At 67.4% G+C, this 24,417-nt stretch overlaps 3 protein-coding genes across 13 annotated transcripts in view; 1 reads left to right on the forward strand and 2 right to left on the reverse strand.

The window, feature by feature from the left end:
* The first annotated feature begins 549 nt into the window (after positions 1-549).
* Positions 550-7,569, forward strand: ANKRD13B (ankyrin repeat domain 13B). 6 transcript variants are annotated; one of them, XM_075440250.1, is made up of 15 exons: positions 550-703; positions 3,971-4,106; positions 4,301-4,425; positions 4,505-4,550; positions 4,821-4,964; positions 5,104-5,293; positions 5,409-5,475; positions 5,572-5,653; positions 5,725-5,789; positions 5,868-5,998; positions 6,119-6,276; positions 6,484-6,636; positions 6,729-6,889; positions 7,099-7,179; positions 7,270-7,569. In XM_075440250.1, the coding sequence occupies exons 1-15, from the start codon at positions 593-595 to the stop codon at positions 7,489-7,491; spliced, it is 1,872 nt and encodes a 623-aa protein (XP_075296365.1). In that variant the 5' UTR covers positions 550-592; the 3' UTR covers positions 7,492-7,569. The 6 variants fall into 6 exon arrangements, with proteins under 6 accessions (XP_075296365.1, XP_075296361.1, XP_075296364.1 ...); XM_075440246.1 differs by having other exon boundaries at positions 564-703; positions 6,806-6,889; positions 7,099-7,175; XM_075440249.1 differs by having other exon boundaries at positions 564-703; positions 6,806-6,889; positions 7,099-7,175; positions 7,357-7,569.
* Positions 7,570-8,364: 795 nt separating this feature from the next.
* Positions 8,365-15,846, reverse strand: CORO6 (coronin 6). Of its 4 annotated transcripts, none has more exons than XM_075440348.1 (12): positions 15,751-15,846; positions 13,272-13,471; positions 12,532-12,654; positions 11,958-12,087; positions 11,696-11,877; positions 11,446-11,565; positions 11,116-11,235; positions 10,646-10,750; positions 10,409-10,554; positions 9,609-9,666; positions 9,293-9,523; positions 8,365-9,174 (listed from the first exon to the last, which is right to left on the reverse strand). In XM_075440348.1, the coding sequence occupies exons 2-12, from the start codon at positions 13,467-13,469 to the stop codon at positions 9,052-9,054; spliced, it is 1,536 nt and encodes a 511-aa protein (XP_075296463.1). In that variant the 5' UTR covers positions 13,470-13,471; positions 15,751-15,846; the 3' UTR covers positions 8,365-9,051. The 4 variants fall into 4 exon arrangements, with proteins under 4 accessions (XP_075296463.1, XP_075296460.1, XP_075296462.1 ...); XM_075440345.1 differs by lacking the exon at positions 15,751-15,846 and adding an exon at positions 14,161-15,649; XM_075440347.1 differs by lacking the exons at positions 11,116-11,235; positions 15,751-15,846 and adding an exon at positions 14,161-15,649.
* A 2,182-nt stretch (positions 15,847-18,028) lies between these two features.
* The window catches only part of SSH2 (slingshot protein phosphatase 2), a 101,865-nt gene continuing 95,476 nt past the window's right edge, over positions 18,029-24,417 (reverse strand). For 2 of the 3 annotated variants that reach the window (XM_075440043.1, XM_075440044.1), the window contains one exon: positions 18,029-24,142. In XM_075440043.1, the coding sequence (XP_075296158.1) occupies positions 22,187-24,142 (1,956 nt within the window). In that variant the 3' untranslated portion in view covers positions 18,029-22,186. The remainder of the gene's footprint in view (positions 24,143-24,417) is intronic. The other variant, XM_075440046.1, reaches the window with a different exon arrangement.

Here is a 24,417-nt window from a genome sequence, read left to right on the forward strand (position 1 = left end):
GCCCCGTGGCAGGGTGGGGGGCAGCGGGGCGGGGGGCCGAGGCGGCCGGCGGAGGCCCAGCCTCGCATTGTTCTCGGGCGGCAGCCGGAAAACGCGACGCCCGCCCCGGAGAAACGCAGGCGGAAAAGGAAACGGGGCCGGGGGGCCCGCTCCTGCTGCTGCCCAGGGTGGGGGGGCTCGGGAGTCCCTACCCGGCCCCCCCGGCCGCCTTCGCCCCTGCCCCGCCATGTGCCCGGGCCCGCTGGCCCACGGGGGGAGTGGGGGTCAGGAGAGAGGGGGGAAACCAACCCGGGGGGGGGGGGTTGGAGGAGGTCTGAACGCCAGCGGGGTGACCCTTTGCAGCCCCCCCCCCCCCCACCAGCGGGGTTTGGGGTCCGCGGTGCTGGACGAGCGTTGGAGGGGGGGGGACAAGGAGGAGGAGGAGGAGGAAGAGGGCGATGCCGGGCAGGGCGACTACAAGTCCCATGAGGCCGGGCGGTGCGGGGAGGGGGCCGCGGGGGGAGCACCGGGCGGGAGGTGCCGCGCCCGGCCCCCCCCCCCCCCCCCCGCCCCGCTCCGCCCCGCACCGCGCCCGCTCCAGCATGCACGGAGGATGCTCGCGTCTTGCTCGGGCAGGAGGGGGCCGGAGGGCAGGTACCCGCTGCACTACCTCGTCTGGCACAACCGCCCCCGCGACCTGGACCGGGAGCTCAGCGCCAAGCAGGTGGGGGGGGACACGGGGGGGACACGGGGGGGGCAGCCCCGGTACGGCCCGGTTCGGCTCGGGCTGATGCAACGCTGCAGCCGCGCTCCCGCTCGGGGCTGGGAGGAAGATGATGGCGATTGGGGGGGGGGAGGGTGGTGGATGGGGTCCCTCCCCCCGTTGGCGGGGTTGCGGGGGTGTCGCGTGTCCCCCCGCACCCCGGGGATGTGCCCAGACCCCCCGAGGCTGGCACAGAGCGGTGGGTACCGCACGCGGGTCCCCTGCATCCCCCGGCGCACGCAGCCCCCGGCATCCCTCCCCACGTGTCCCCCACTCCCTGCGAGGCCTCTGCGGGCCCCCGGCCCCCCGACCGGCCCCCCGCTTCTCAGAGTGCTGCCAGCCCCCCGCTCCCCACCCTCCGGCTGAGCCCCTCTCGGGGGGGGGACACAGGACCCCGATGCTGCCGGGGCGCAGCCCCCCAGCCCCAGGAGGCCAGGCAGGTTCTCCGCGGGGTGGGGGGACCCACCGTACCCCCCAGCCTGGGCACCCCCCCAGCCGGCCGGTGGCAGAGCGGGGTCCCCAGGCGGGTTCCCAGCCTCCCTCTCCCCGGTGGCGATGCCATTCAGGTAATTAAAACCCAACCCCGAAGCCGCAGGAATCTGCAGGCGCTGGAGCGAGGCCGGCGGCGAGGGGAGGGGGGGTTCATCCCCGCTCCCCCAGCCCAGCTCCCAGCACCCCGGGGTGCTGAGGGCCGCGCCGGATGGACCCCGGCGAGGCACGAAAGGAGGGGAGGCCGCCGTGCCGCGATGCTCCGGTCGGGATGCAGGCGACGGCTCCCGCCATCCCACCACACCCCGTCTCCATTGTGGGGGGCGGCCGGGGGGCTGCAGCGGCGTCGCCCCGGCCTCCCGCCCCACCGCCGGCGGGTTCATTTCCCTGGTAATTTGGGGTCATTTTTCCCAGGAGCCCGGTGCGGCGGAGATCAAAGCTGGGCGCACGCGGCGGCTCGGCAGGCGCGGGGAGATGCGGGGGCTGCGAGGGCGGCTCCGGCCCTGCTCGCTTGCAGAGAGGATTTCTAACCCCCCCCCCAAGCCTGGCTGGTTGAGGGGCTCTGCCATGGCCCCCGCTGGGCCCCCACCACCCTTTGCAGCAAAGCCGGCCCTGCGTGCGCCCCAGGGGTGCACAGGGGGGTCCGTGGGTGCCGCAGGCCAGACCCCAGGGCAGGGGGGCATCTGGGGGAAGGAGGTGGGGGCCAGCCCATGCTGAGCCCCCCCCGCCGTCCAGGGCATCCAGAGACACGGCTCAGCCCGGCTCCCCGCCGGAGCATCCGCCGGGTAAGCCGGGCAGGGCTGTGCTGCCGGGGGCTGGATGCCCCCCTGCCCGGGGGCTCGGCTCTCCTGCCACCCCAGGGACCCGTGCGGGGCGGGGGGACCCCACAGGCCCCCCTCCCCACGCGTGCAGGTGCTGCTTGGGGTTGGGAGGCGCTGGGTTGCTCCTCTCCATGTCCCCATGAGGGCCCTGTGTCTGTCACCCTTGAATTGTCACCGTGAGCTCCCGTCCACCCCTGCCTCCACCTGGGGAGCGAGGGTCCGTGGGTCCCTGTGGAGGGGCTGAGGTCCCCCACCCCGGGGACAGCCCCTGCGGAGGGGCTGTGCTGTGCCGTGCGCTGGCTGGCACAGGAGGCCAAGTGGCCGAGCTGCGGTCCTGTGCCGCGCCGCTGCCGCCCTGAAGCCATCACTGTCCCTGTCCCCATCCCCAGTGGGTGTCACGGCCCCAGGATGGGCAGATCCTGTGCCACAGCCCCCCGAGCCGCAGCTGTCCCAGCACCAGGGCCGGGGACTGAGCTCTCACCAGCAAAAACTGGGTCACGCCGCGTCCCCCGGGGTGGGCTCTGGTGCTGCATCCCCAAAATGGGGACCCTTGTCCAGCCCGGCGCTGGGGCAGGGCTGCAGCTGGGGAGCCCTGCTGAGCCTGCAGCACCCGTCCCCCGGCTGGGGTGCGATTGCTTTAATTAGAGACATTTCATTAGCGCAATTAAGAAGCAGCGGTCGCCTGGAGAGCGTTGGAGCAGCGTGTTGGCTCCCGGGGAACCAGGGGGCTGTTTTGCTCTGGCAGTGTGGGCAGCCTGGGGGTCCCCCTGCCCGGCGAGCACCTGGGGGTGAGGGGCATGGGGATGCCCATGGCCTGGGCAGGGATGGGGACATCCCCAGGGCACAGGGACAGCAGGACATGCCCAAAAGCAAGACAGGGACTTGCTGTGGGGCGAGAGCTTGGACGCTGGAGAGACTGGAGAGCCCACACCGCACTCCTGCCCAGCCCCAAACACCTCCGGGGTGCCCGGTCCCAGCTGGCACCATTGGGCGTTGCACCCCGTGTCTGTGCTCCCAGGAGTGGCCTCCCCAAAACCCATGCCCTGATTCGGGGTTGATCCCCACTGCCTCCCGCCCTGCGGCTGCCCCTCTCCGGGCACACGGCTTCTGCCTGGGCTGGGTGCTGGGGGCAGAGGCTGAGCCCCCCACCCCACCACTCCATCAATCCCCAAGCAGTGCCCTGGGCACGGGCGCGATGCCGCACCCCGCGCGGGGAGCGGGTCCCGCGGGCGCTCGGGGTGCCCACGGGCACTCGGGGTGCCCACCGGCGGGCGAGGGATTCCTCGGGGCTGGCCGGGTGCCAGGCTCCTGGCTTGGCACAAACAATGGCAGCCCCGACGCGCAGCTCCCCCGGGGCCCCGGGGATCCTCCGAGCAGCCGCTCCGCTCCCGCAGCCGCCCACCCCCCGGCTCAGGCAGGGGAACACGTGCGCCCGCCGCAGCCCCCGCCACGCTCCCAGCCCCGGCGGAGGGGGCTGCCGGCAGCTGCTGCTTGGCAACTGGGCAGCGGGGCCCCCCCCTCCAAATCCCAGAAGTGGGGGCTTTTCCCGAGCTCGCAGCTGCATCAAGCCGTGGAGAGATCCATGCGCCGTGCTGGGGGCATCTGTGCCCCCCGCTGCCACGCCGTGCCCCTGCTCCGTGCCCGTGCGGTGGGTGCGGCCCAGCCGGACGGCGCTGAGCCGTGCTGGGTGCCACCGCCACGCTCTCCCACCCTCCCTGTGGGTCTGGGAGCGCCTGTGGGGAGCAGGGAGAGCCTTTTGGGGTGCATCTCTTGGGGGAGCTCCGGGATGGTGATGCTCTCCAAGATACCGTCAAATGTCAGCGTCTTGCTCTGGCCAGGAGCTTCACGCCTGCGGGAGGGCACTGGGGGGGAAGGTCGGGCTGCCCCGGTGCCCCCTAAGCCCTCTCCCTCCCGGCAGGCCGACATCGAGCAGCTGGACCCCCGAGGACGCACCCCGCTGCACCTTGCCACCACGCTGGGCCACCTCGAGTGCGCCAGGGTGCTGCTGAAGCATGGCGCCGACGTGGGCAAGGAGAACCGCAGCGGCTGGACAGGTGAGCGGGGGGGTCCCTGCCGCCCTCCTCCACCCAGCTGCCCTGGCACGGGCACGGGATGGGCACGGGATGGGCACGCTCAGCCTGATGCTGCAGCTTCCCGAGGGACAGCACACGCAGCGCTGCGTGCGTGTGGCTCCTGCGCAGTGGCCGGCTCTGCCACCCCCCGGGCACTGTCCCCCTCTGCCCCACAGTCCTGCAGGAGGCTGTGAGCACCCGTGACCTGGAGCTGGTGCAGCTGGTCCTGCGCTACCGCGACTACCAGAGAGCCATCAAGCGCCTGGCCGGGATCCCCATCCTGCTGGAGAAGCTGCGCAAGGTACCTCCATCCCACGGGGCCACCGGAGCCGGGGGACGCCGGCCGTGGGCTCCTCCTGACCCCGCGGTGCTCCCTGCAGGCCCAAGACTTCTACGTGGAGATGAAGTGGGAGTTCACCAGCTGGGGTAAGCTCGGGGCAGAGCGTGGCTGGGGGGAGAGCGGGAGTTTCCCAGCAGAGCCTCCCCCGTCCCTGGCACGTCCCCAGCCCCAGCATCCACCCCCAGGATGGGGGACAGCTTCTCCCTTACCCCACCTACACCCCAAGTTCGCAGACCCCCATCCCACCAAGGCACCAGGTTCCCTGGGCGCATCTCCCGCCCGGCTCAGCACTGGCAGCCCACCTGGGGGTGCGGGGTGGCCCCGTCCCCGGCTGGGCTATCGCCGTCTCTCCCCAGTGCCGCTGGTGTCCAAGATCTGCCCCAGCGACACCTACAAGGTGTGGAAGAGCGGCCAGAACCTGCGCGTGGACACCACGCTGCTGGGCTTCGACCACATGACCTGGCAGCGGGGCAACCGCAGCTTCGTCTTTCGGGGACAAGGTGAGCCGGCACTGGGGTGTCACCGGGGTGTCCCTGCTCAGCGGGGTGTCCCCGCTTACCGGGGAGCACCAGCAGAGCCCTTTGGCATCACGGCGGGGCCAGGTGACACGGTGGGGACCCATGACCCCCCTCCCCCTAGACACCAGCGCGGTGGTGATGGAGATCGACCACGACCGGCGGGTGGTCTACTCGGAGACGCTGGCCCTGGCCGGCCACGACCAGGAGGTGCTGCTGGCTGCTGTGCAGCCCACCGAGGAGCAGGTGATGGGGCGGCTGACGGCCCCCGTCGTCACCACCCAGCTCGACACCAAGAACATCGCCTTCGAGAGGTGGGCTGGGGGCAGCACCCAGGCCCTCACCCCGGGGACGAGCAGCCTCCTGGGTTGCTCACACCCTGGGCTGAGCAACACCCTCCATCGCTCACGGTGCCCTGTGTCCCCCCAGGAACAAGTCCGGGATTCTGGGCTGGAGGAGTGAGAAGACAGAAATGGTGAACGGGTACGAGGCCAAGGTGAGGGGCAGGGGGGCCGAGGCGCCTGGGGTGGGGGGGTATGGCTGGTTGCGGGTGGTGGATACCCACCTCTGCCCTTTCCCCCTCCTCGGCCAGGTCTACGGCGCGTCCAACGTGGAGCTGATCACGCGGACGCGGACCGAGCACCTCTCGGACCAGCACAAGGGCAAGAGCAAAGGTGGAGCCGGCGCGGGCTGGGCGGGCAGGGCGCTGCGCCGGCGCCGGCCCTCACCCCCTGCTCTCCCGCAGGCAGCAAGACCCCGCTGCAGTCCTTCCTGGGCATCGCCGAGCAGCACGTGGGGCCCAACAACGGGGTGAGTCTGCTGGGGGTGCTGTCGGGCGGGTGGCCCCGCGGCCGGACCCCCCCGTTACCCTGCCGGGCTGCCCCGCAGACGCTGATCACGCAGACGCTGAGCCACGCCAACCCCACCGCCATCACCCCCGAGGAGTACTTCAACCCCAACTTCGAGCTGGGCAACCGGGACATGGGGCGGCCCATGGAGCTCACCACCAAGACGCAGAAGTGAGGGGGGAAGGAGCAGACTGGGGACCCCCCCTGTCTCCCCCCCCTACCCCCGCCAACCCCTGCAGAGCCCCCAGGGGGGGCAGGCAGGGTCCCCAGCCCAGCGCCTGTCCCCGGCAGGTTCAAGGCGAAGCTGTGGCTGTGCGAGGACCACCCGCTGTCCCTCTGCGAGCAGGTTGCCCCCATCATTGACCTGATGGCAATAAGCAACGCGCTCTTCGCCAAACTGCGGGACTTCATCACGCTGCGCCTCCCGCCCGGCTTCCCCGTCAAGATCGGTACGGGGCAGGGGGGGTCTTTGCCGCTGGGGTGGGTGGCACGGCCGGCTTCCCTCCCTGCTTTTTTTTCCCCCCCTTTCACAGAATCACAGAATGGTCAGGGTTGGAAGGGACCTCCGTGGGTCATCTAGTCCAACCCTCCTGCCGAAGCAGGGTCACCTACAGTAGGCTGTAGAGGACCTTGTCCAGGCAGACCTTTCCCCGCAGAAATCCCCATCTTCCACATCCTCAACGCCCGCATCACCTTCGGGAACCTCAACGGGTGCGACGAGCCCGTCAGCTCCCTGCGACACAGCCCCAGCAGCGAGGCACCCTCGCCCAGCAGCGACTCCTCCAGCGTCAGCAGCTCCAGCTCCCTGAGTAAGCGGGGTGGCGGGGGGGGGGGACCGCGGCCGGAGGAGGGGGGACACACAGTGGGGTGCCCAGCCATGCTGGCGCCTGTGTCCCCGCAGCCTCGTGCCGGGCGTGCGAGATGGACCCGGCACTGTTCGAGGTGCCGCGGGGGTACAGCGTGGTGGGCACCCACCAGGACGCCCTGCGGGAGGACGAGGACGACCTGCTCCAGTTCGCCATCCAGCAGAGCCTGCTGGAAGCGGGCAGCGAGTACGACCAGGTGGGCACTGCCACCCCTCCACCTCCTCCTGCCCGCACCCCTCCACCCCGGCAGGGGGACCCGTGACACTGCCCAGCGATGCTGACCCCCACCTCGCCCCATCCCTGCATCCCGCGGCGGTGGGGCAGAGCTCACGCAGGGGGGCCGGGCTTTGGGGGTGCGGGTGGGTGGGTGCCACCCTCTGAGCACCCCTCTGCCACCGGCCACAGGTCACCATCTGGGAAGCGCTGACCAACAGCAAGCCGGGCACCCACCCCATGTCGCACGAGGGCCGCCGAGGAGACAGGTTGGTAAGGTTTGGCCAGCCCCCCGCGCTGGGGGGGAGCGGGAGTGGGTGCCAGCCCCCCAGGGACCCCCGCTGAGACCCTGCCACCCCGCAGGACTCCCCAGCACACGGCAGCCCCCCGACCCCCCATCGCCCCGGCCCCGGGGGGGGGCGGCGGGGGGCCCAGCACCCTGTTCCCCAGCTACGCGGAGCAGCTCCGGCTGGCCATGGCGCTGTCGGCGCGGGAGCAGGAGGAAGCCGAGCGTCGGACGCGCCAGGAGGAAGAGGAGCTGCAGCGGATCCTGCAGCTCTCACTGACGGAGAAGTGACCCCCTGAGCCCCCCCCTTCCCTCGGGGCCGTGTATGGGGGCACAGAGGGGGAGCGGGGCAGGGGGGAGCCAGCCCAAGAACTGCGGAGGGCAAATGGGGTGGGGGGTGCAGGATTTGGCCCTGGTGTGGGGGAGATCATCCCCACAGCTGGGTCGGTACTGGGGTGCAGGGGGTGCAGGGGGTGCGGGTGTGACAGCAGGACAGGGTTGGGGTGGGGTGACAACCCTGCAGCTGGGGTGGCAGGGACCAGGGGGGGCAAACCCACGGACTGTACCCCAGCCCCCCTCAACCGCCCTCTGGGGTGCTGCTCGGCCCCTCGCCCTGGCAAGGTGGTGGGGGGCACATCCCGCCCCGGGGGACTGCCAGCTGCGGGGGGTCCCGGGGTACCCCCGGAGCTGGGGGGCTCTGTCCAGCCCCTTGGCCCCCCCCCCCCCCCCCGTCCAGGCGCTACAAGTGCACTTACCCGGGAGCTGCTCTGCCTGCCAATGCGGGGAGGGGGGGGTCAGCCCCACTGCACCCCCACAGCCAGCGCGGGGCTGCATGGCTGCCCCCCCACCCCAGCACGGGGTTCCGCTGGGGCAGCCGAGGGGGTGCCTGCGAAGGGCCAGCTGGTGTCACCCCCCCCTTACCCTCTGCTCACCCCCCCCTTTCCCCACTCGGCTGCCCCCCCCTTGGCAGCGCTGCACCCCCTCGTCCTGCGCACTGACCCCCCGAGAGAAACCTTACGTCAAATGGTGCTAACCCCCGGCCCCCCGCCCCGGGCTGCTCCCCCTTTGCACAGGGGGGCCGGGGGCTGCGGGGGGGCCAGGCTCGCTCCACGGGGACTTTTCGTAGCTGGCGGCCCCCCCCCGCCCCCCCTCCATGCACCCCACAAGCGACATCTGGGCCAGAGCCGGGGGAGCCCGAGCAGCTCCGACCGCGGCCACCACCAATAAATGCTCTTTAATGGTTGGGTCTCTCTGCCCGTCTCTGCCCGCGGGCAGCGGGGTGCAGGCAGGGCCCCCCCGGGGCTGGCAGCCCCCCCGGCACCCGCCACGCACCCATGGGTGCCCCAGCCCCTTGTCAAAGGGGGACCCAGCAGCAAGAAGCAGGTCAGGAGCCCCCGCTGAGGGGTGATGGGGCACGGGGAGGTGAATGGGGGGTGGTCGAGGCGGGGGGGGGGGGGTGGGTGTGGGGGGGGAGTGTAGCACCGTATCCAAGCGCATCCTGGCCGAGGGGGCCCGGCAGCCCCCCATCCCGGGAGGGTGCTGGCGCCCAGCTTGCAGGTCCCCGAGGAGGAATGCTCAGCAGCCTGTGGGCACCAAAGCGGGGACCCCCCCCCGACCCTGGGGGGCTGCAGCTGGGGGGGGGGGGGGGGGGTCAATGTGCTGGGCCACCCCCACAGCGGGATGCGACCAATGCCGGCAGCTGGGGGGGGGTGTCAGGGTCCGACCCCCTCCTTGCGGCCTCGGCTCCTGGGGAAAGAACACGGTGCTGGGCTCCTGCCCTCTGCGGGGACTCGGCTTTAATCCCGGGGGGGGCAGGGGCAGTCCTCGCCCCCCCCGTGGCCGTGGCCGTGACCGCCGCGCTAGTCCGTGCCGTTGGTGAACTGGCAGAGTTTGTTCTCCAGGTCGGAGATGCGCTTCTCCTGCACTTGGACCATCTCCTTCAGGGCACGGATCTCCTCCAGCACCTCCTCCAGGGCTGGCCGCTGCGGGGGGGGGGGACACACACACGGGGTCACCGGGGAACCCCCTCCAGCCTCCCCAAACCCCACCCCAGGAGCGGGGACAGCCCCGTCACCATGTCCCCAGCCCCGGGACACTCACGGAGATGTCGGGGTCGCAGGTGGAGTGACCGCGGCGGGGGCCCGGGGGGGGCTTGTTGTCCAGAATGTTCTTCTTGACCACCTTCAGCTCCCGGTTCTTGACGGGGACGTAGCCGTCCCGCAGCGAGATGAGGATGGGCTCCGCATCCTTCCCCGACAGCCACTCGTCCGCCTCCAGGGCCGGCTCGGGGCCCGGCGTGTCGGGGTACAGGTCATCCTGGAAGAGGTCTGACTGCAGGGACGAGGGAGGCAGCGGTAAGATGGGGCGTGTGTCCCCCCTAGATCCCCCATGTCCCCCGGGACCCCAGTGGGCTCACCTTGCGTGGCACCGTCATGACGATGGGCTCGCACTTGCGCTCGTGCAGCTTGAAGAACCTGCATGGGACAAGGGTGGTCAGGGTCCGGCCATCCCCCCCCCCCGACCCTGGGAGTGCTGGTGGGTGACAGGTTAACCATGAGCCAGCAGTGTGCCCTGGCTGCCAAGAAGGCCAATGGGATCCTGGGGTGCATCAAGAGGAGTGCGGCCAGCAGGTCGAGGGAGGTTCTCCTTCCCCTCTGCTCTGCCCTGGTGAGGCCTCATCTGGAGCACTCTGTCCAGTTCTGGGCTCCCCAGTTCAAGAGAGATGAGGAGCTACTGGAGAGAGTCCAGCGGAGGGCTATGAGGATGATGAGGGGACTGGAGCATCTCTCCTGTGAGGAGAAGCTGAGGGAGCTGGGCTTGTTTAGCCTGCGGGAGGACCTGATCAATGCTTACAAATATCTGCAGGGTGGGTGTCAGGAGGACGGGGCCAGACTCTGTTCAGTGGTGCCCAGTGACAGGACAAGGGGCAACGGGCACAAACTGAAGCAGAGGAAGTTCCGTCTGAACATGAGGAAGAACTTCTTCCCTCTGAGGGTGACGGAGCCCCGGCCCAGGCTGCCCAGGGAGGCTGTGGAGTCTCCTTCTCTGGAGATATTCCAGACTCGCCTGGACGTGGTGCTGTGCAGCCTGCTCTGGGTGACCCTGCTTCGGCAGGGGGTTGGACTGGGTGACCCACAAAGGTCCCTTCCAACCCCCACCATTAATTCTGTGATTCTGTGATTCTGTTATCCCCCCCCGGCTCCCCCCAGCTCTCACCTGGCGATCTCGCACTTGCTGACGTCCAGCCCGCGCTTGGGCATGAAGCCCATGCCCCGCTGCGGCTCCTTGCTGCTGTAGGTGTTCAGGTAGTGCACGTAGGGAGCCTCGTCCGTGATCTCGAAGTACCGGATGCTGCTGTCACCCTGCGGGTGGGGGGACGGGTGTCAGCCAGCCCCTGGAACCCCCAGGGCAGTGGTGGCATGGGGACGGGCGCGCCCCCAGGGTGGGGGTTACCTTCCCGCAGAGGTAGACGATGCTGGAGTCGGGGTCGTAGAAGGGCAGCAGGACGCCGTTGCTGGTGTCCATCTCCTGCAGGGCGATGGGCTCCTCGAAGTTGTTCTGTGGGGCCGGAGTGGTGGTGGTGGGGTGAGCAGTGGCCCCGAAACCCCCACCCTGGTTAGTCACACGCGTTAGCCACGGCACACTGTGGGGACGGGGCTCGTCCCCCCCCGGGGTACACAGCCCCGGGCAGGCAGCTCGGCATGCCCCCCCGCACCCCCTCCTGCTCACCCACATGGCCGGGTGCACCCCAGCCCGGCCCCCCCCAGCCCCCTCCCCACGCCCAGCACAGCACCGCACACTTGGGAACTTGGCATCTTTTTTTGGGAGAGGATGCAGCGGACACCCCACCCCGGGTGGGGGGGCATAGGGACTCGGGGGGGGGGGCCAAGTTCCCGGGGCAGCACTCCATGCAGCCTGGTTACCGGGTCCCACAAGCCCAGCTCCCGCTGGCTCATTCTGGTAAAGCCCGTGGTAAAGATGTGTCCTTCCCGCGTGAAGATGGCCCGCACGGGCCTCAGCCCTTCGTGGGGGGCAAACCTCTCCTGGGGGGGAGGGGGAGAGAGTCAGCACGGGGCAGAGGACGGGGTGAAAATGGCGGGGGGGGGGTCCGGATCTGTCCCCCAATACGACTGCTGAGTCCTGCTCCCGGGGTGTGCGTGAGGCTGTCAGGGCACAGGAGTGGCCGGAGAGCATCCCCGGCTCCGCGGGGTCCCCGGGACGGCGCTGGCCGGGCGGGAGCCGCCGTCGCGTACCAGGTCCCAGAGGCCCAGCTGGCGCTCGCTCATCTTGCTGAAGCCGGTGGTGAAGATCTTGCCATCGGCCACGAAGATGGCGCGGATGGGGCGGGCGCCGTCGTGCGGTTTGTCTTTCTCCTGCGCCGGTCGTTAGCGGGTTAAAACCAAAGACAGAGACGCGCGGGTGCGGGCGGTTAGTGGGGTCAGGCAGGCATGGGATGGGGACCCGGTGGTGGGACGGTGGGGGGACGCGGCGGGGGTCACTCACCGCCACGACCTGCTGCTTGCGGGGGTCGATGACGCGGACCTTCTTGTCCTTGCAGGTGGTGACAAGGAGGCTGCCGGTGCGGTTCCAGCCCACGTTGTAGATGAGGTCGGTGTGGATGTCCTCCAGCGCCAGCAGCATCTCCCCCGTGCCCACGTTCCAGAGGATCACCAGGTTGTCGCAGCCTGCGGAGGACCGACGGGGCGGACGCCATCACCTCACGGACCCCCCCAACCCCGGGGAGGGTGACCCGGGAGCCCCTTACCCGCGCTGAGCAGGACGTTGCGGGCGGTGGGGTGCCACGAGATGATGCCCACCCGCTTGGAGTGTCCCTCCAGCGTCACCACCGGCTCCGTCACGTTTCGCACGGGGACGTAGTCGGGGATTTGCCACACCTGGGGGGGGACACACGGAGAGCGGGGCGCGGGGATCACCCCGCGGGTGAGCGCTAAGCGGCCGCGGGCCTCGGAGCCAATTAACCTCATCGTTAATCCCAGCTTAGGCTGTGGGGTGGGTGGCGAGGCAACAGCGGCAGCGCTGGCACCCTGGGGTGCATCCCCGGCGCTGGGGGTGCCGGTGGGCACAGGGAGGGGGGCACAGCCCCCAGCCCCCCCCCCCAGCTATTCCCGGGTGCTGAGTCGCCCGGGCGGGTATATTTAGCACAAACTGCTGCATCATGGAGCGAGCAGCCGCCGCCAGCGCGAACGCACGGCACCGGGGCTAAAAATAGGCCAGCGACACTTCACGGGCGGCGAAGGCGGGGGGATGCTGCGCGCCGCTCCCCCCCTCCCCGAGCCCGCCGTCACCCCCCTCTACCCCCCCGGGGTCCGGCCCCTCACCATGACAGTGGTGTCCTCGGAGGCGCTGGCGATGACGTTGTCGTTGTGGGGACACCAGTCGATGTCCAGCACGGGCGCCGTGTGCCCCGTCACCAACGGGTGGTTCTTGTCCACCCGTCCCGTCTGCAACGCCGAGGGGCCGGGATGAGTCCCCAGTGACTGGGGGGGGACAACACCCTTCTGGGAGCCCCCCAAGCCCCAGCCCAGCCACCACGTGGGGCTGCGGCACAAGCGGGGACACGCAGGGACCCCCCCCCCGGCGGTGGCCAGAGCTTTGCACCCGCCTCGAAGGGGGAAACTGAGGCACACAGCGGGAACGGGGCTCACTTCACACGAGGCCCCGTAGGGATGCAGAGGGGAACGACGTGCCCCAGGAGAGGTTGTTTTGTGTCCCCTCTGATGGCAAGCATGGGCTGGGGACCCCTCCCAGGCATTCTGCCGGGGTGGGCAGAGCAGACCCCCACCCCACCAGGATCTCCCTGGGCATCACACACCCCCGGGGACTTTGGCCTGGGGAGAAAGCAGCCGGGGTTTCCCGCATCACCTCAGTCGCCCCCTTCACAAGCGCCGATGATCAACCCAGGGTGTCCCTGCCCCGAGCCCCCACGCGAGGACGGGGATGTTGGGGCAAAGCTGGAGCGCTCTGGGCTCCCAGCAGCCCCTCAACAGCAGAGCCCACCAGCACGTCCCCCCCCAGTACATCCCACGGGGGGCCAGACCCCGGCAGCCTCCAAACTCACCTTGGCGAGGGGCAGGACCATGAAGGCCCCCCCGCCACCGGACTCCACGATGATGGCCAGGAACTTGGGGTTGACAGCACAGAAGGAGCTGTCCCACGTCACCTTGGAGACGCGGATGTCCTCGTACATCTGGTCGGCCTTCACCGGCTGCCCGAAGACGTGCCGGAACTTGCTCTGGCGCACCACGCGGCGGCTCATGGCTGGGGGGGCACAGGGTCAGGCCGCGACCCCTCCCCGGCACAGCATGGAGGGGTTTTGGCCCCCTCAGGCTTCCGAGAGACCCCCATTCCCCACGCCGGGCACAGGGGGTAGCCTGGGGACACGGGGATGGCAGGGGATGAGGGTGCAGGATGGTGCCCAACGTGGGGGGACTGGGGGCAGCCCTGGTGCAGGGGGTGTGGGTGCTGCAAGCGCTGGGGACCAGCATCCTGTGGCCGGAGCCGCTTGCTGGGCAGGGACACGGTCGTGCCACGATGTGCGGCCGTGCCATGCCCCACGGCTGTGCCGTGCCCCACAGCCCTGCCGTGCCCCACGGCTGGCACCGGGGCTGGCACACGAGCAGCCGCAGTGGAGGAGCAGGGCTGAGGGAAGTTTGGGGTGGGCGTGGAGGTGCCACGCACCGGGTCACAGCTTGTCCCCTTGCGTCCTGATGTCACCCGCTCAACCCAGCACCCACAAAGGAGGCTGTGCCTCCAGCATCGCCCACCCCCGGCCCCTCCACGAGGCTCCCCGTGTGCCACTCACTCTGCACCCCCAACCCATCCGCCTGGCACGGACCCCGGGTGAGGGCTGGACACCGGGGTGCGGAGGAGCCCCTCACGCTCAGCACGGCCCCAGCAGAGTCTCCAGCCCTCGGCCACAGCCGGGCATGCTGCCCGCCATCACTCACCTCCATCCCAAGCCTGTGCAGCTCCTGGGACCTGCCTGGGGGCACTGAGCCCCTCGGGACCCTGAAACCCCTGGAGCAGGGGCTCTCCAGCACCCACGAGCCGCTGACCACCCCGGGGCCTCGGCCACGGCACGGGGCAAACGCACCCAGCCACCAAACGCACGGCGGGCCCCAGCCAGAGCTGCTCCTCCGCGTCCCGGCCGGTGGCTTCTGGCCAGGGCACGTGCAGCGCCAAGCCAAGCCACATCTGCCCTGGGCGTCCCCATGGGTCCCCTTGGCCCTTCAGCATTGCCCCTGGCCTGGCAGAACGGGTGGGGGTCCCAGCCAGGCGCTGAGGGGGCCCGGAGCCCCACTACCAAGAGGGGCTGGACACCGGCACCGCTGGCGTCACCCCCACGGCCCCGGGGATGGTCCCCAGCCCTGGGGAGCAGTGAGTAGGCTCCATGGGGATGCTCTCCGGGTGGTTTGCAGCATCTCATCCATTGCCACCGGGAGCAGGGCTTGGGGTGCGGGCGTGCAGGGGAGGGGGTGACGCCTGGCCGGCGGGGCAGAGCGTGCGCAGGGCACAGGCGGGGTGCAGGCAGGGTGTGGGGTGCAGGCGGGGTTGGGTAGGGTGCAGGTGGGGTGCAAGCAGAGCTGGGCAGGGTACAGGCAGGGCTGAATGGGGTGCAGGCAGAGTTCAGGCAGAGTGCTAAGAGGGTGCAGGCAGAGTTCAGGCAGGGTGCTAGCAGGGTGCTAGTGGTCTGCAGGCAGGGTGCTAGTGGGGTGCAAGTAGGGTACAAGCAGGGTGCTACCGGTCTGCAGGCAGGGTGCTATTGGGGTGCAGGCGGGGTACAGACAGGGTGCAAGCAGGGTGCTAGTGGTCTGCAGGTAGAGTACTATTGGGGTGCAGGCAGGGTGCTAGTGGTCTGCAGGCAGGGTACAGGCAGGATACTTTTGGGGTGCAGGCAGGGTATAGGCAGTGTGCTAGCGGTTTACAGGAAGGGTGCTATTGGGGTGCAGGTGGGGTGCTGTTGTTCTGCAGGCAGGGTGCTGTCGGGGTGCAGGCGGGGTACAGGCAGGGTGCTGGTGGTCTGCAGGAGGGGTGCAGGCAGGGTGCTGTCAGGGTGCAGGAGGGGTACAGGAGGGGTGCAGCAGGGGTGCAGGCAGGGTGCTGGCGGCCTGCAGGCATGACAGCCGTGCGGGGCGCAGGCAGGGTGTCAGCAGGGTGCGGGCATGACACAGGCAGGGCGCAGGCGGAGTCGAACGGGGTGCTCGCAGGGAGCAGGCGGGGTCGGGGGGGGGGTACGGGCGTGATCCAGGCGGGGTGCAGGCAAGGTGCGGGCGGGTTGCGGGCAGGATACAGGCAGGATACAGGCAGGACAGCCCCGCTCCCCGCTCCCCGGCCGTGCCATTACGTTGCCACAATTGAATCCGCAGCGGCTGCTCGGGAACGACCAGAGGTCACTTTCCAAATATAGCCATCTCCTGCCGGGCGGCGGGCGGCCGGGGGGCCGGGGGCCCGGGGGGCCACAGCCCGCTGCCCCGGACCCCCCCACCCCGCACCCTCCTCCCCACCCCCCCCCGGCCCTCCCGGCTCCCGGCTCCCACCTGCGCTCCCTCCGCGGCTCCTCCGCCCGGCCCCGCTCCCGGCTCGGCTCCGCCCGGCCCGGCCCCGCTCAGCCCCGCTCCGCCCGGCGCGGTGGGCTCGGCTCCGCGCGGTGCCGCTGCCGCAGGGAACAGCTGAGCCCGGCACAGCCCCCCCGCGGCGGGCACCGGGGGGGGGGGGGGGGGGGGGGCCTGGCCCCGCCTGCCCCCGCACCCCCCCCGCAGGGATGGGGTCAGCCCCTCCCCAAAAACGGGGGGTCCGAGGGTGCGCGCAGCCCCCCCCCCCGGCACGGTGCGTGGGGACCAGCACTGCGGGGGGCTCGGGGGGGGGGGTCGGGAGAAGCCCCCAGGCAGCCTCTTCCCAAAGCACCCGGGGGGCAGGGTCAGCCCCCGACCCCCCCCCCCCGGCTGCCGTCACCCCCGGGGTCACCCAGGGAGGGCCCCCCCCGCACCGCGGGGCCAGCCCAGCCCCACGCAGCCCACGGGCTAGGCCCGGGGGTCCCAACACCCGCAGCACCCCGTGGGCTCGCTATCCCCCCCCCCCCTCCCCACAAGCCCGAGGGGGTGACCCCACGTCAGCCCCGGCCCTACATAGCGGGGGGGTCACAGGCTCGTTCGGAAGCCAAGCCCGGGATTCGGCGGAGCCCGGCCCCCCAGGGATGCCCCGGCCCGAGGGGATTAAGGGGAGCCGGGGTTCCTGGAAAGGCAGCGGAGCCCCGGACCCTACAAGGGCAGCGCGCGGAGCGGGACGAGCATTGGCTGAGCTGGGCAGGAGGGGGAAGCTGGCAAAAAGGCAAGGAAAAGGTGACATCCTCGTTCTCCGGGCCAAAGGGGCGGCAGGGAGGGAGGGGGCTGCAGAGGCATCCCCTGCCTGCCCCGTCCCGCCGCGGCCCCGGCTCGCTCTGCCCTGGCCGCTCGGGGAACGAGTGAACCCCGCGTCCCACGTCCCCGTCTCTACGCCACATCCTCAGCAAGTGGAGAAAAGGCCTGGGGAAGCCTTTCCCCAGCCAGTGCTGGGGGGAGCGGGGAGGGACTGGGCACCCCAGGGACACTGCGGGCCCCACAGCCATGGCCCCGCACCCGGGTGCTCCCTCAGCCCTGGACGAGTGGGAAGCTTCACGCAGGGACAGTGGGGCTGAGCTCCTGCGGTCCGGACCCCCTCGCTCGCAGCCCCATGGCCGGGCAGGGCAGAGGGAGCCGGCAGAGACCTCCGCGACACGATCGCGTGCTGTGAAACGGAGCAAACTCAACTCACCTGGGACCGGCCATTTCCCAGCCCAGAGCTCCCCTCGCACCGCCGTTATCTGCCGCCTGGATCCGGCACAGCTCCTGCGCAAGGCCATGGCGGGTCTGGTCCAGGGTTGTCTGGCTAAAACCTCATGTCCTCCTTGGAGCTTAAACCCCAGGACCCTCCCACAGAATCACAGAATGGTCGGTGTTGAAAGGGACCTCTGTGGGTCACCCAGCCCAACCCCCTGCCCAAGCGGGGTCACCCAGAGCAGGCTGCACAGCACCGCGTCCAGGCAGGGCTGGAATATCTCCAGAGAAGGAGACTCCACAGCCTCCCTGGGCAGCCTGGGCCAGGGCTCCATCACCCTCAGAGGGAAGAAGTTCTTCCTCACGTTCAGCTGGAACTTCCTCTGCTTCAGTTTGTGCCCGTTGCCCCTTGTCCTGTTGCTGGGCACCACTGAACAGAGTCTGGCCCCATCCTCCTGAACACCTCCCCCCCCCGCAGACACTTATAAGTATTTATTAGGTCCCCTCTCAGCCTTCTCTTCTCCAGGCTGAACAAGCCCAGCTCCCTCAGCCTCTCCTCGTAGGAGAGATGCTCCAGTGCCCTTATCATCCTTGTAGCCCTGCACTGGACTCTCTCCAGTAGCTCCTCATCTTTCTTGAACTGGGGAGCCCAGCACTGGACACAGGACTGCAGCTGGGGCCTCACTAGGGCAGAGCAGAGGGGAAGGAGAACCTCCCTCGACCTGTTCTGCCCACAGCAGTGCAAGGGCACCTGCAGCGCGGCGGCAGCTCAACGTACGCAGCCCCCGGCATCTTCCCTGCAACCGCAGCAGGAGCCGGGAGAGGATTTGGGCACACGGCTCCTCAGCCCCTGCACGGGTCGCTTGGGACGGGATGGGTCCACCTACGCTTCTGGCACGGGACGCGAGTGAACAGCCCCGCTCCAGCTCCCCGGACCCCCACCACCGCCCCGTGCTCTGACAGCAGCGCAGGGGTCACTCACGGCCCCCAGCCCCGATCCCAAAGAGGAGGCGGCACGCTCGTGTCATCTTCAAAATATAACTTTATTCATTCGGTAACAAGAACATTGAATCTGCACATCAGTGCACAAGTTCACATTTAAAAACAGCTGAGCACATCGGTCATAAAGTCTTTAGGGAGAAAGGGGACCATCCCAGCCACCAAGGAAGATCCGGAGGGGCAGACAGACGCGCTCCCCTCCCCGGTTTGCAACTCCAGCGCCCACCGTCCCCGAGGGCTCATGCTCCAGCACCGGGGCGATCCCTACAAACCAGGGCACGGACATCACATCTCCATACAGGAAAAGAAAAGGCACCGACACCTTCTTTCGTGCCAACAGAGATGCCCACAGCACGGGCGGGCTGTTGGCACCTCCGGCAGCACTGCCCGAGGGCAGCCGAGAGCCCCCTGCCCAGCCCAGCGCCCGCCTCTGCCCCCCGCCAGCAAGGGCTTGGGGGTCCCTCCCTTGGGGAGCAGCGTGGGGGTCTGCACGGAGCTAGGGCCAGGTTAAGGCAGGACGCACCGCGACGGGAGCGGGGGGCCCTGTGGTGGGTATGGCTTCCTCCTGCCACCGGGGTCTCGGAGCCCCCGGGCAGGTGCAGAACCCCGGTGCCTGTGCCGATTCCCAACGGCTCGCTCCTCCCAGGAGGTCCCCGAAGCAGCTGGAGCTGGGGTGGGATACCTTCCACCGGGCCTTCGCTGGCAGAGGGACGTGGAGCTGATCCCTGCCCCGCGGAACACCCGAGCGAGCTGGACGCGGCGTCACCTCCTGCCCGCCCGCTGGGACCGTGCCCCCCGGGAAGGGCCGGAAGGGGAGAGATGGGTACGGGTCACGACTTCTCAAGCAGACTGGACACACGCACACACGCACACACACCATCGAGTGCAACAGAACGCAGTGTAAAAACCAGTTTCACGCACACGCATTTGCGCAAGGCTCGCACGTCACGGTACGGGCGGGGACGGGGCGGGCGATGGCTGAGATATTGTACAGGAGTCAATGTAAACAATACAGCGTCCTCCGAGAGGGCTTCGCAAGAGACCAAAAGAACAGTTGCTTTGTACAAAAATGCCCTTGAAACAACACATTTCTCCCCAAACCCCTCCACGGGCGAGGCCTGTCAGCTGCTGAGCACCGGAGGTGCTGCTGCCCACCGTGCTCATTGGGTCACCATCAGCCCTCACTGGGCAAGCCACCACCCACCCACAAGCCACTGGCATGGAGAAGGGACAACCGTCTCCACGCAGGGACCTCTGATGCCAGGGGCTTGGTGGCTTCATTGCCCAGACAGTGGCCAAGGAGGACGCAGGGCCCCTGGAGAGCTGCACGGGACACAGCCCTCCAGCCCCTTCCCCTTTCTGCCGTCCAGGTCAGAGCCTCCAGACCTCCAAGGCTTTCATAACTCTGCAAGGAAACCACCTCCCCTGCCTCCCTCCGCCTGTCCACCAGCTTCCCAGAGAAAAAACCAGTCGTGCTGGGCTGGAGCCGAGGACAACGGGACAGCACAGCACCTCCCTGCCTCTGCCGCTCTCCCCAGCTGAAGCACCCGGACAGCAGTGGAGTACTGGAAGGAAGCAGCATTTCTGGTCTGCACAGAACATTTCTCCTGAGATCAAGCCAGGCAAAGAAATCTGACCCCCTTCCTCCTCCTCCTCGTCCCTTCTCAAGGGAACAAGTTCCACACAGTGCTTTCCCCCCCAAGCAGATCCCTGTCACCAGGACGCATTGCCAGCCAGGCACGCTCCCTCCAACGCAAGGCAGGCTTCGTGGCACCCGGTCCCTCCCGCCAGCAGAGGGGCAGGCAGACACGTCCTTGGGGTCAGCAACGGCGGGGGACGCAAGGACCGAAATCGTCCTTCACCAGAGGACACGAGCCACTTGGCCTTTCCACAGCGCCTGCCCAGCTCCCAGGCCAGCTGGAGCTGGCTAGGAAAAGCCAAATGTCTTTCAGCGTCCACAGAAGCATCTGGCCCCCCGGGCCAGGGACCTGCATGACTTGTGGGGACTGAAATGGCCCGGGGTGGATGACGTGCTATTTGACCCAAGCCAGGGTGCTGCCCGGCCACGCTGGGCTGTGCTCCAGCCTGCGGCCAGCACAGCAGAGCTCACGCTCTGTGGAGGGACGAGGAGCATGGTGCTGCTGGAGAAGGACAGACACGCTCCCAGCCCTGTGCCCGGGCGCGCAGGGCCCCGCAAGGCAGCGCGGGAAGAGCCCTGGGAGCTACAGGAGGGCAGCGAGGTGGGATTACCTTGCAAACTGCTAGGCTTGTCCTCTGCTGCCAGCAAGCTGGGGAGCTGCAGACGCCTCTTCCCCAGGGCAGATGCGTGCTGCTTCCCAATACTCCACAGCGCTCCGGTGCCGCGTGCTCCCCTCCAGCTCAAGATGAGCTTGTCCCATCGGAACCTGCAAGGTTCTGAGCCATCAGCACCGCGTTCTAAGCACGGCCTTGCCTGCCGCTCCCCTCCCACACCATGTCCTCTCCTTGCTGGGCTTTCGGCAGCTGGAGCCATTCTGCATCTCCTCTCAGCTTCGCTCCTCCCCAGAGGGCAGGTCTGGGCCAGAGCCAAGCACCAGCGCAGACACGCTCTGCCCCAGACCTGCCACAGGGCTGCAGACACAGCCCGGAGCTCGCCTGCCACGGCCAAGCGCCTTCCTGCTCCTCCAGCACACGGACAATTTGCTGACACGCACGGCTGGAAATGAGGAGCTTCGGTTTAGCCAAACTGCTCGGAAGGCGTAAAATAATTTGCTGAAATTTTGAGGAGACTCTTCAACGGGGAAGGGAGAACCTGCAGAACGGCTCGGGGCGGCCGATGCTTTTCCACGTCTGACTGGCACTTGTGAAAGCCGGCTTCAAGCGGGAGGGTGACGGGCAGACACGCAGGGCTGGAGGAGAAGGGACACCCTTGGGGAAGGTTTGGAAAGGGAAGACAGCTTACAACATCCGATCCACTCCCATTTCTGTGCAGATTACAACGAACAGCACTGAGTTTGAGTAAGGTGGTTTTGTTTTCCAGTTTACAGAATGCAGTCTTGCCCTTTTTTTTAAAAAAAAAAAACCCATAGAAACGACCAAAAAACCCCAATATAAATACCATATATACAATTTAGGGAAACAAAAAACAAAAAGACAAAAGAAAAAACTTCCAGAAAAGCTCTTCCCTCCGGGCGGAGCATTGGGAGTGACAGCAGAGAGGACAAAGCTTTGCATTCAGTAGGGGCAACACATCCTGTGACAACTGAACAGCTTCTAGGCTTGGGAGTGACCAGCAGTGCCCGGGAGCGCGGCAGGGAGGAGAACTGGGCAGCACGCGACAAGGGCGGCTTTCGGGCAGAGGGGAGGCAGCAGGAGAGCAGAGGACAGACGATATGGCCATGAACTTGGAAGGCCCACAGCAGTATTCAAGTAACAGGAGGGTTAAAACCCTAACGAGGCGTTTGTTTTAAAAGAACACTCTGGCTTTGGGGGCTCTCCTCGTCCCACCGTGGGTCTGGGGCAGCTGAGGAGTGGTGAGCTCGGCAGCCCCACCTCGCCCCAAGACACGGGGGGCTCTGCGTGACCCACGCCAGGAGCCCAGGACTGATCTTGGTGCCAGGCTGCCCGGGGCTCGCAGAGCCTGTCCCTCGGGAGGGTTCGCCCCGGTGTGCTCCATATGGGGACGCACCAGCCGACCCCAGCCCGAGGGGGGTTCTCCTGAAGCAGCTTTGCGAGTGATCTGCCAGCATCGTGGAGTTCCAGTTAGCAGAAACGAAAGAAAGGCCAAACAAAGGGACCTTGGCACAGCGTTCACATTTATGGGGGCTCTCACCCCGACGACTGCCCAGCACCATTTCAAGGCTTCAGGAACTAGGGTCTGGTTCTAAGCAAAACTCCACCCTGCCGAAGCAAGCCAACATCAATTTTCACATGATCAAGGTGTTCTTTTAAAACAAACTAACAAAAAAAAAAAAGAACATTTGAGGTTATCAGAGTTTAAAAACTTAAAAAAAACCCAAACAGTCCTGCAGTCAGAGTCACACACAGAAGAACCAACCCACACCTACATGCGCCAGGAACAGTAAAATGACAATATATATATAAAATTAACCAATAAAGTGCATGTTCCTTATATTACACCTGCCCCTTGCGTGAACGCCACACCATGGGTTCTCGGTAAGAAATCACAGCCGAGGGCTCAGGACTACATAGTATTGTAGAGGGGATTGGTTGTCCGCTTTTTATCATTGGTCTTTTTGAGCCGCCTCAGAGGGTGAGTTCTCCCGTGCTGCTGCCGGGGTGCGACAGCCAGGCCTTGAGCTGGGGACAAGGAGTCCAGGACCTGCACCGGGAGCAGCGGAGGACCCTCCTCGGAGCTAGTCCACATCGGATCCGCGCTGGAAAACAAGCTTTGCTGGCTGGAGCCGCACTCTTTGGCGTACTGAGCTAGCGGCCTCTCCACCGGCTTGCTCTGAGCAATGCACTCGGCTGTTCTGAGCTGTTCCACAAAATGCTTAGTGGGCTCTGGGGAGCAGAGGTGATGCTTTCCGCACGCCCCTTCCGAGTCCCTCTCCAACCTCCCCCCACAAAAGCCTCGACTGAGGGCAACGCAAGTGAGAAGCACCGGGTTGGCATCGGAAGAGGCCGACTCTCTCTCCGATAAGTCGTCCTTGGAGAGATCCAGGCAGTCCAGTTTAGCCAAGGATGCCGAGCGTTTCATATGGGAGGGCGTGGTGAGCCCCGCGTGTCGGATTCGAGCCTCTATTTCCTTCGCTCGCTGCTTGACCAGCCCGGGGCTGTCGCTGCGCTCCTCCACGCTGTGGCTGCTGGAGCTGTGGGGGAGGCCGTAGCACAGGAAAGAGATGTCCAGAAGGTCCATGTTTTCGGTGTGTTGGCTGGCGAAGCCCTCGTCGCTCAGCCGCCTCGAGGTGCCGGCACCCTCCCTGCAGAGAGGCTTGGGGCTGTCCCTGAAGGGGAGAGCCGGGTCTCCCTCAATGCCACACGGCGTGACCGGCTCATCGTCTGTACCTGTGCTCTGCTCGGTGACGCCTTCCAGGTGAATTACGTAGGGGCAGGAAGAGCGATCGACGCTGGCCAAAGGTGCAGAGGTCACCTGGGCAGAGGGGGAAGCAGCACCGAGGTGAACAGATAACCCACCACCCTCCTCATCTGGGCTACCCACGGTGAAGGTGGCCTGCTTGGGTACCGCGTGCTCTGGCAGCGAGAGACTCACCAGCGGCAGAGCTCCGAGACAGGTCGGTGCCTTCTCCAAGCACAACGAAGGGTTCAAGTTTTCATCTAAAGACGGGACGGCCGTGGCCAGCCGGCCCTGCTCACAGCTTGCGTCGGGGCACTCGGCAGACTTGACCGTGGGAGTGTATTCGATGATTTCGATTCTCTTTGGGAGGAGGGAGGGCAGGGATGGCTCCTGTGTCTCATCAAACGAGACCACTGTCCTGTGCTCTTGTGCCGTTCCCTCCTGTCCCGGGCTGGGCTCTGCAGGCAGGGACTCCTGGGCAGGGGAGGTGAGGGGTGCAGGCAGGGGTCTGTCCCCAGGAGCACCCAGACCCCGTGCCTTGTCACTCTCAGGAGCCAGCTCCAGGGACGGCTCCTCGCTCTTCCCCCGCGGCAGGAGCTCGGCAGCAGGAGAGTCGTTCTTGGAGTTCTTGCGGGTTGGCAAGATGCAGACTGGAGACGCGTACTGGTGCTCCTGCTCCTGTCTCAAGCGCTCCTCAAACTCCAGGGTGGCTCGCCGGACAGAGCCGGGGCACCACTTGGGCTCAGGGTTGATGGAGCCACGAGGCTCTTGATGCTCCCCCCCAGGGCCGCTTTCCTCTAGGTCTGATTTGCCAGAAGACGGCTGCAGGGAGAGGGCAGCTTCTTGCTCAGCTTGTGGAGGGTCCTTCTCCTTTTCCTGGTGTCCAGCACAGGCTCCTTCGCTCTGCTCCACCTTTTCCGATGCCCAGATTGCCTCCACTGGCAGGTCGTGCACCGTGTTCCTCTTTGGTGTCTGAGTGAGGTTGGCTGAACCCTCCTTGTGCTGGGCAGGTCCCGCTCCCTGGTTGATTGACTCGATCTCTGTGATAATTTCCTTCACAGAAATGGCATTTTCTGAGTGGGATCTCGTGAGACGGCCTGCGCTAGGCAGCTCGGGGACCTCCTGCAACACAGAAACAGGAGAATTACAAAGTGCATCAGCTGTGCTGACACCGAGCAAACAGCAGCGGCTGAAAGGAAATGGGGGTGCACGTCCCCAGAGGAACACAACACGCACGTGCCAGTGTGTGGGGACAGATTACAAGTGCCATGATCACTAACGTAGAAGCACTATTGTCTCTGGGACTGCACTTCACATATTCCAGGCTGGATTTTCTCCTAGACTGAGATTTAAGAACCTTTATTTAATTCATGCAAATTCCAAGGGAAATATAACCT

The sequence above is a fragment of the Opisthocomus hoazin genome, chromosome 20 (assembly GCF_030867145.1).
Source record: "Opisthocomus hoazin isolate bOpiHoa1 chromosome 20, bOpiHoa1.hap1, whole genome shotgun sequence".
NCBI classification, from domain to species: Eukaryota; Metazoa; Chordata; class Aves; order Opisthocomiformes; family Opisthocomidae; genus Opisthocomus; species Opisthocomus hoazin.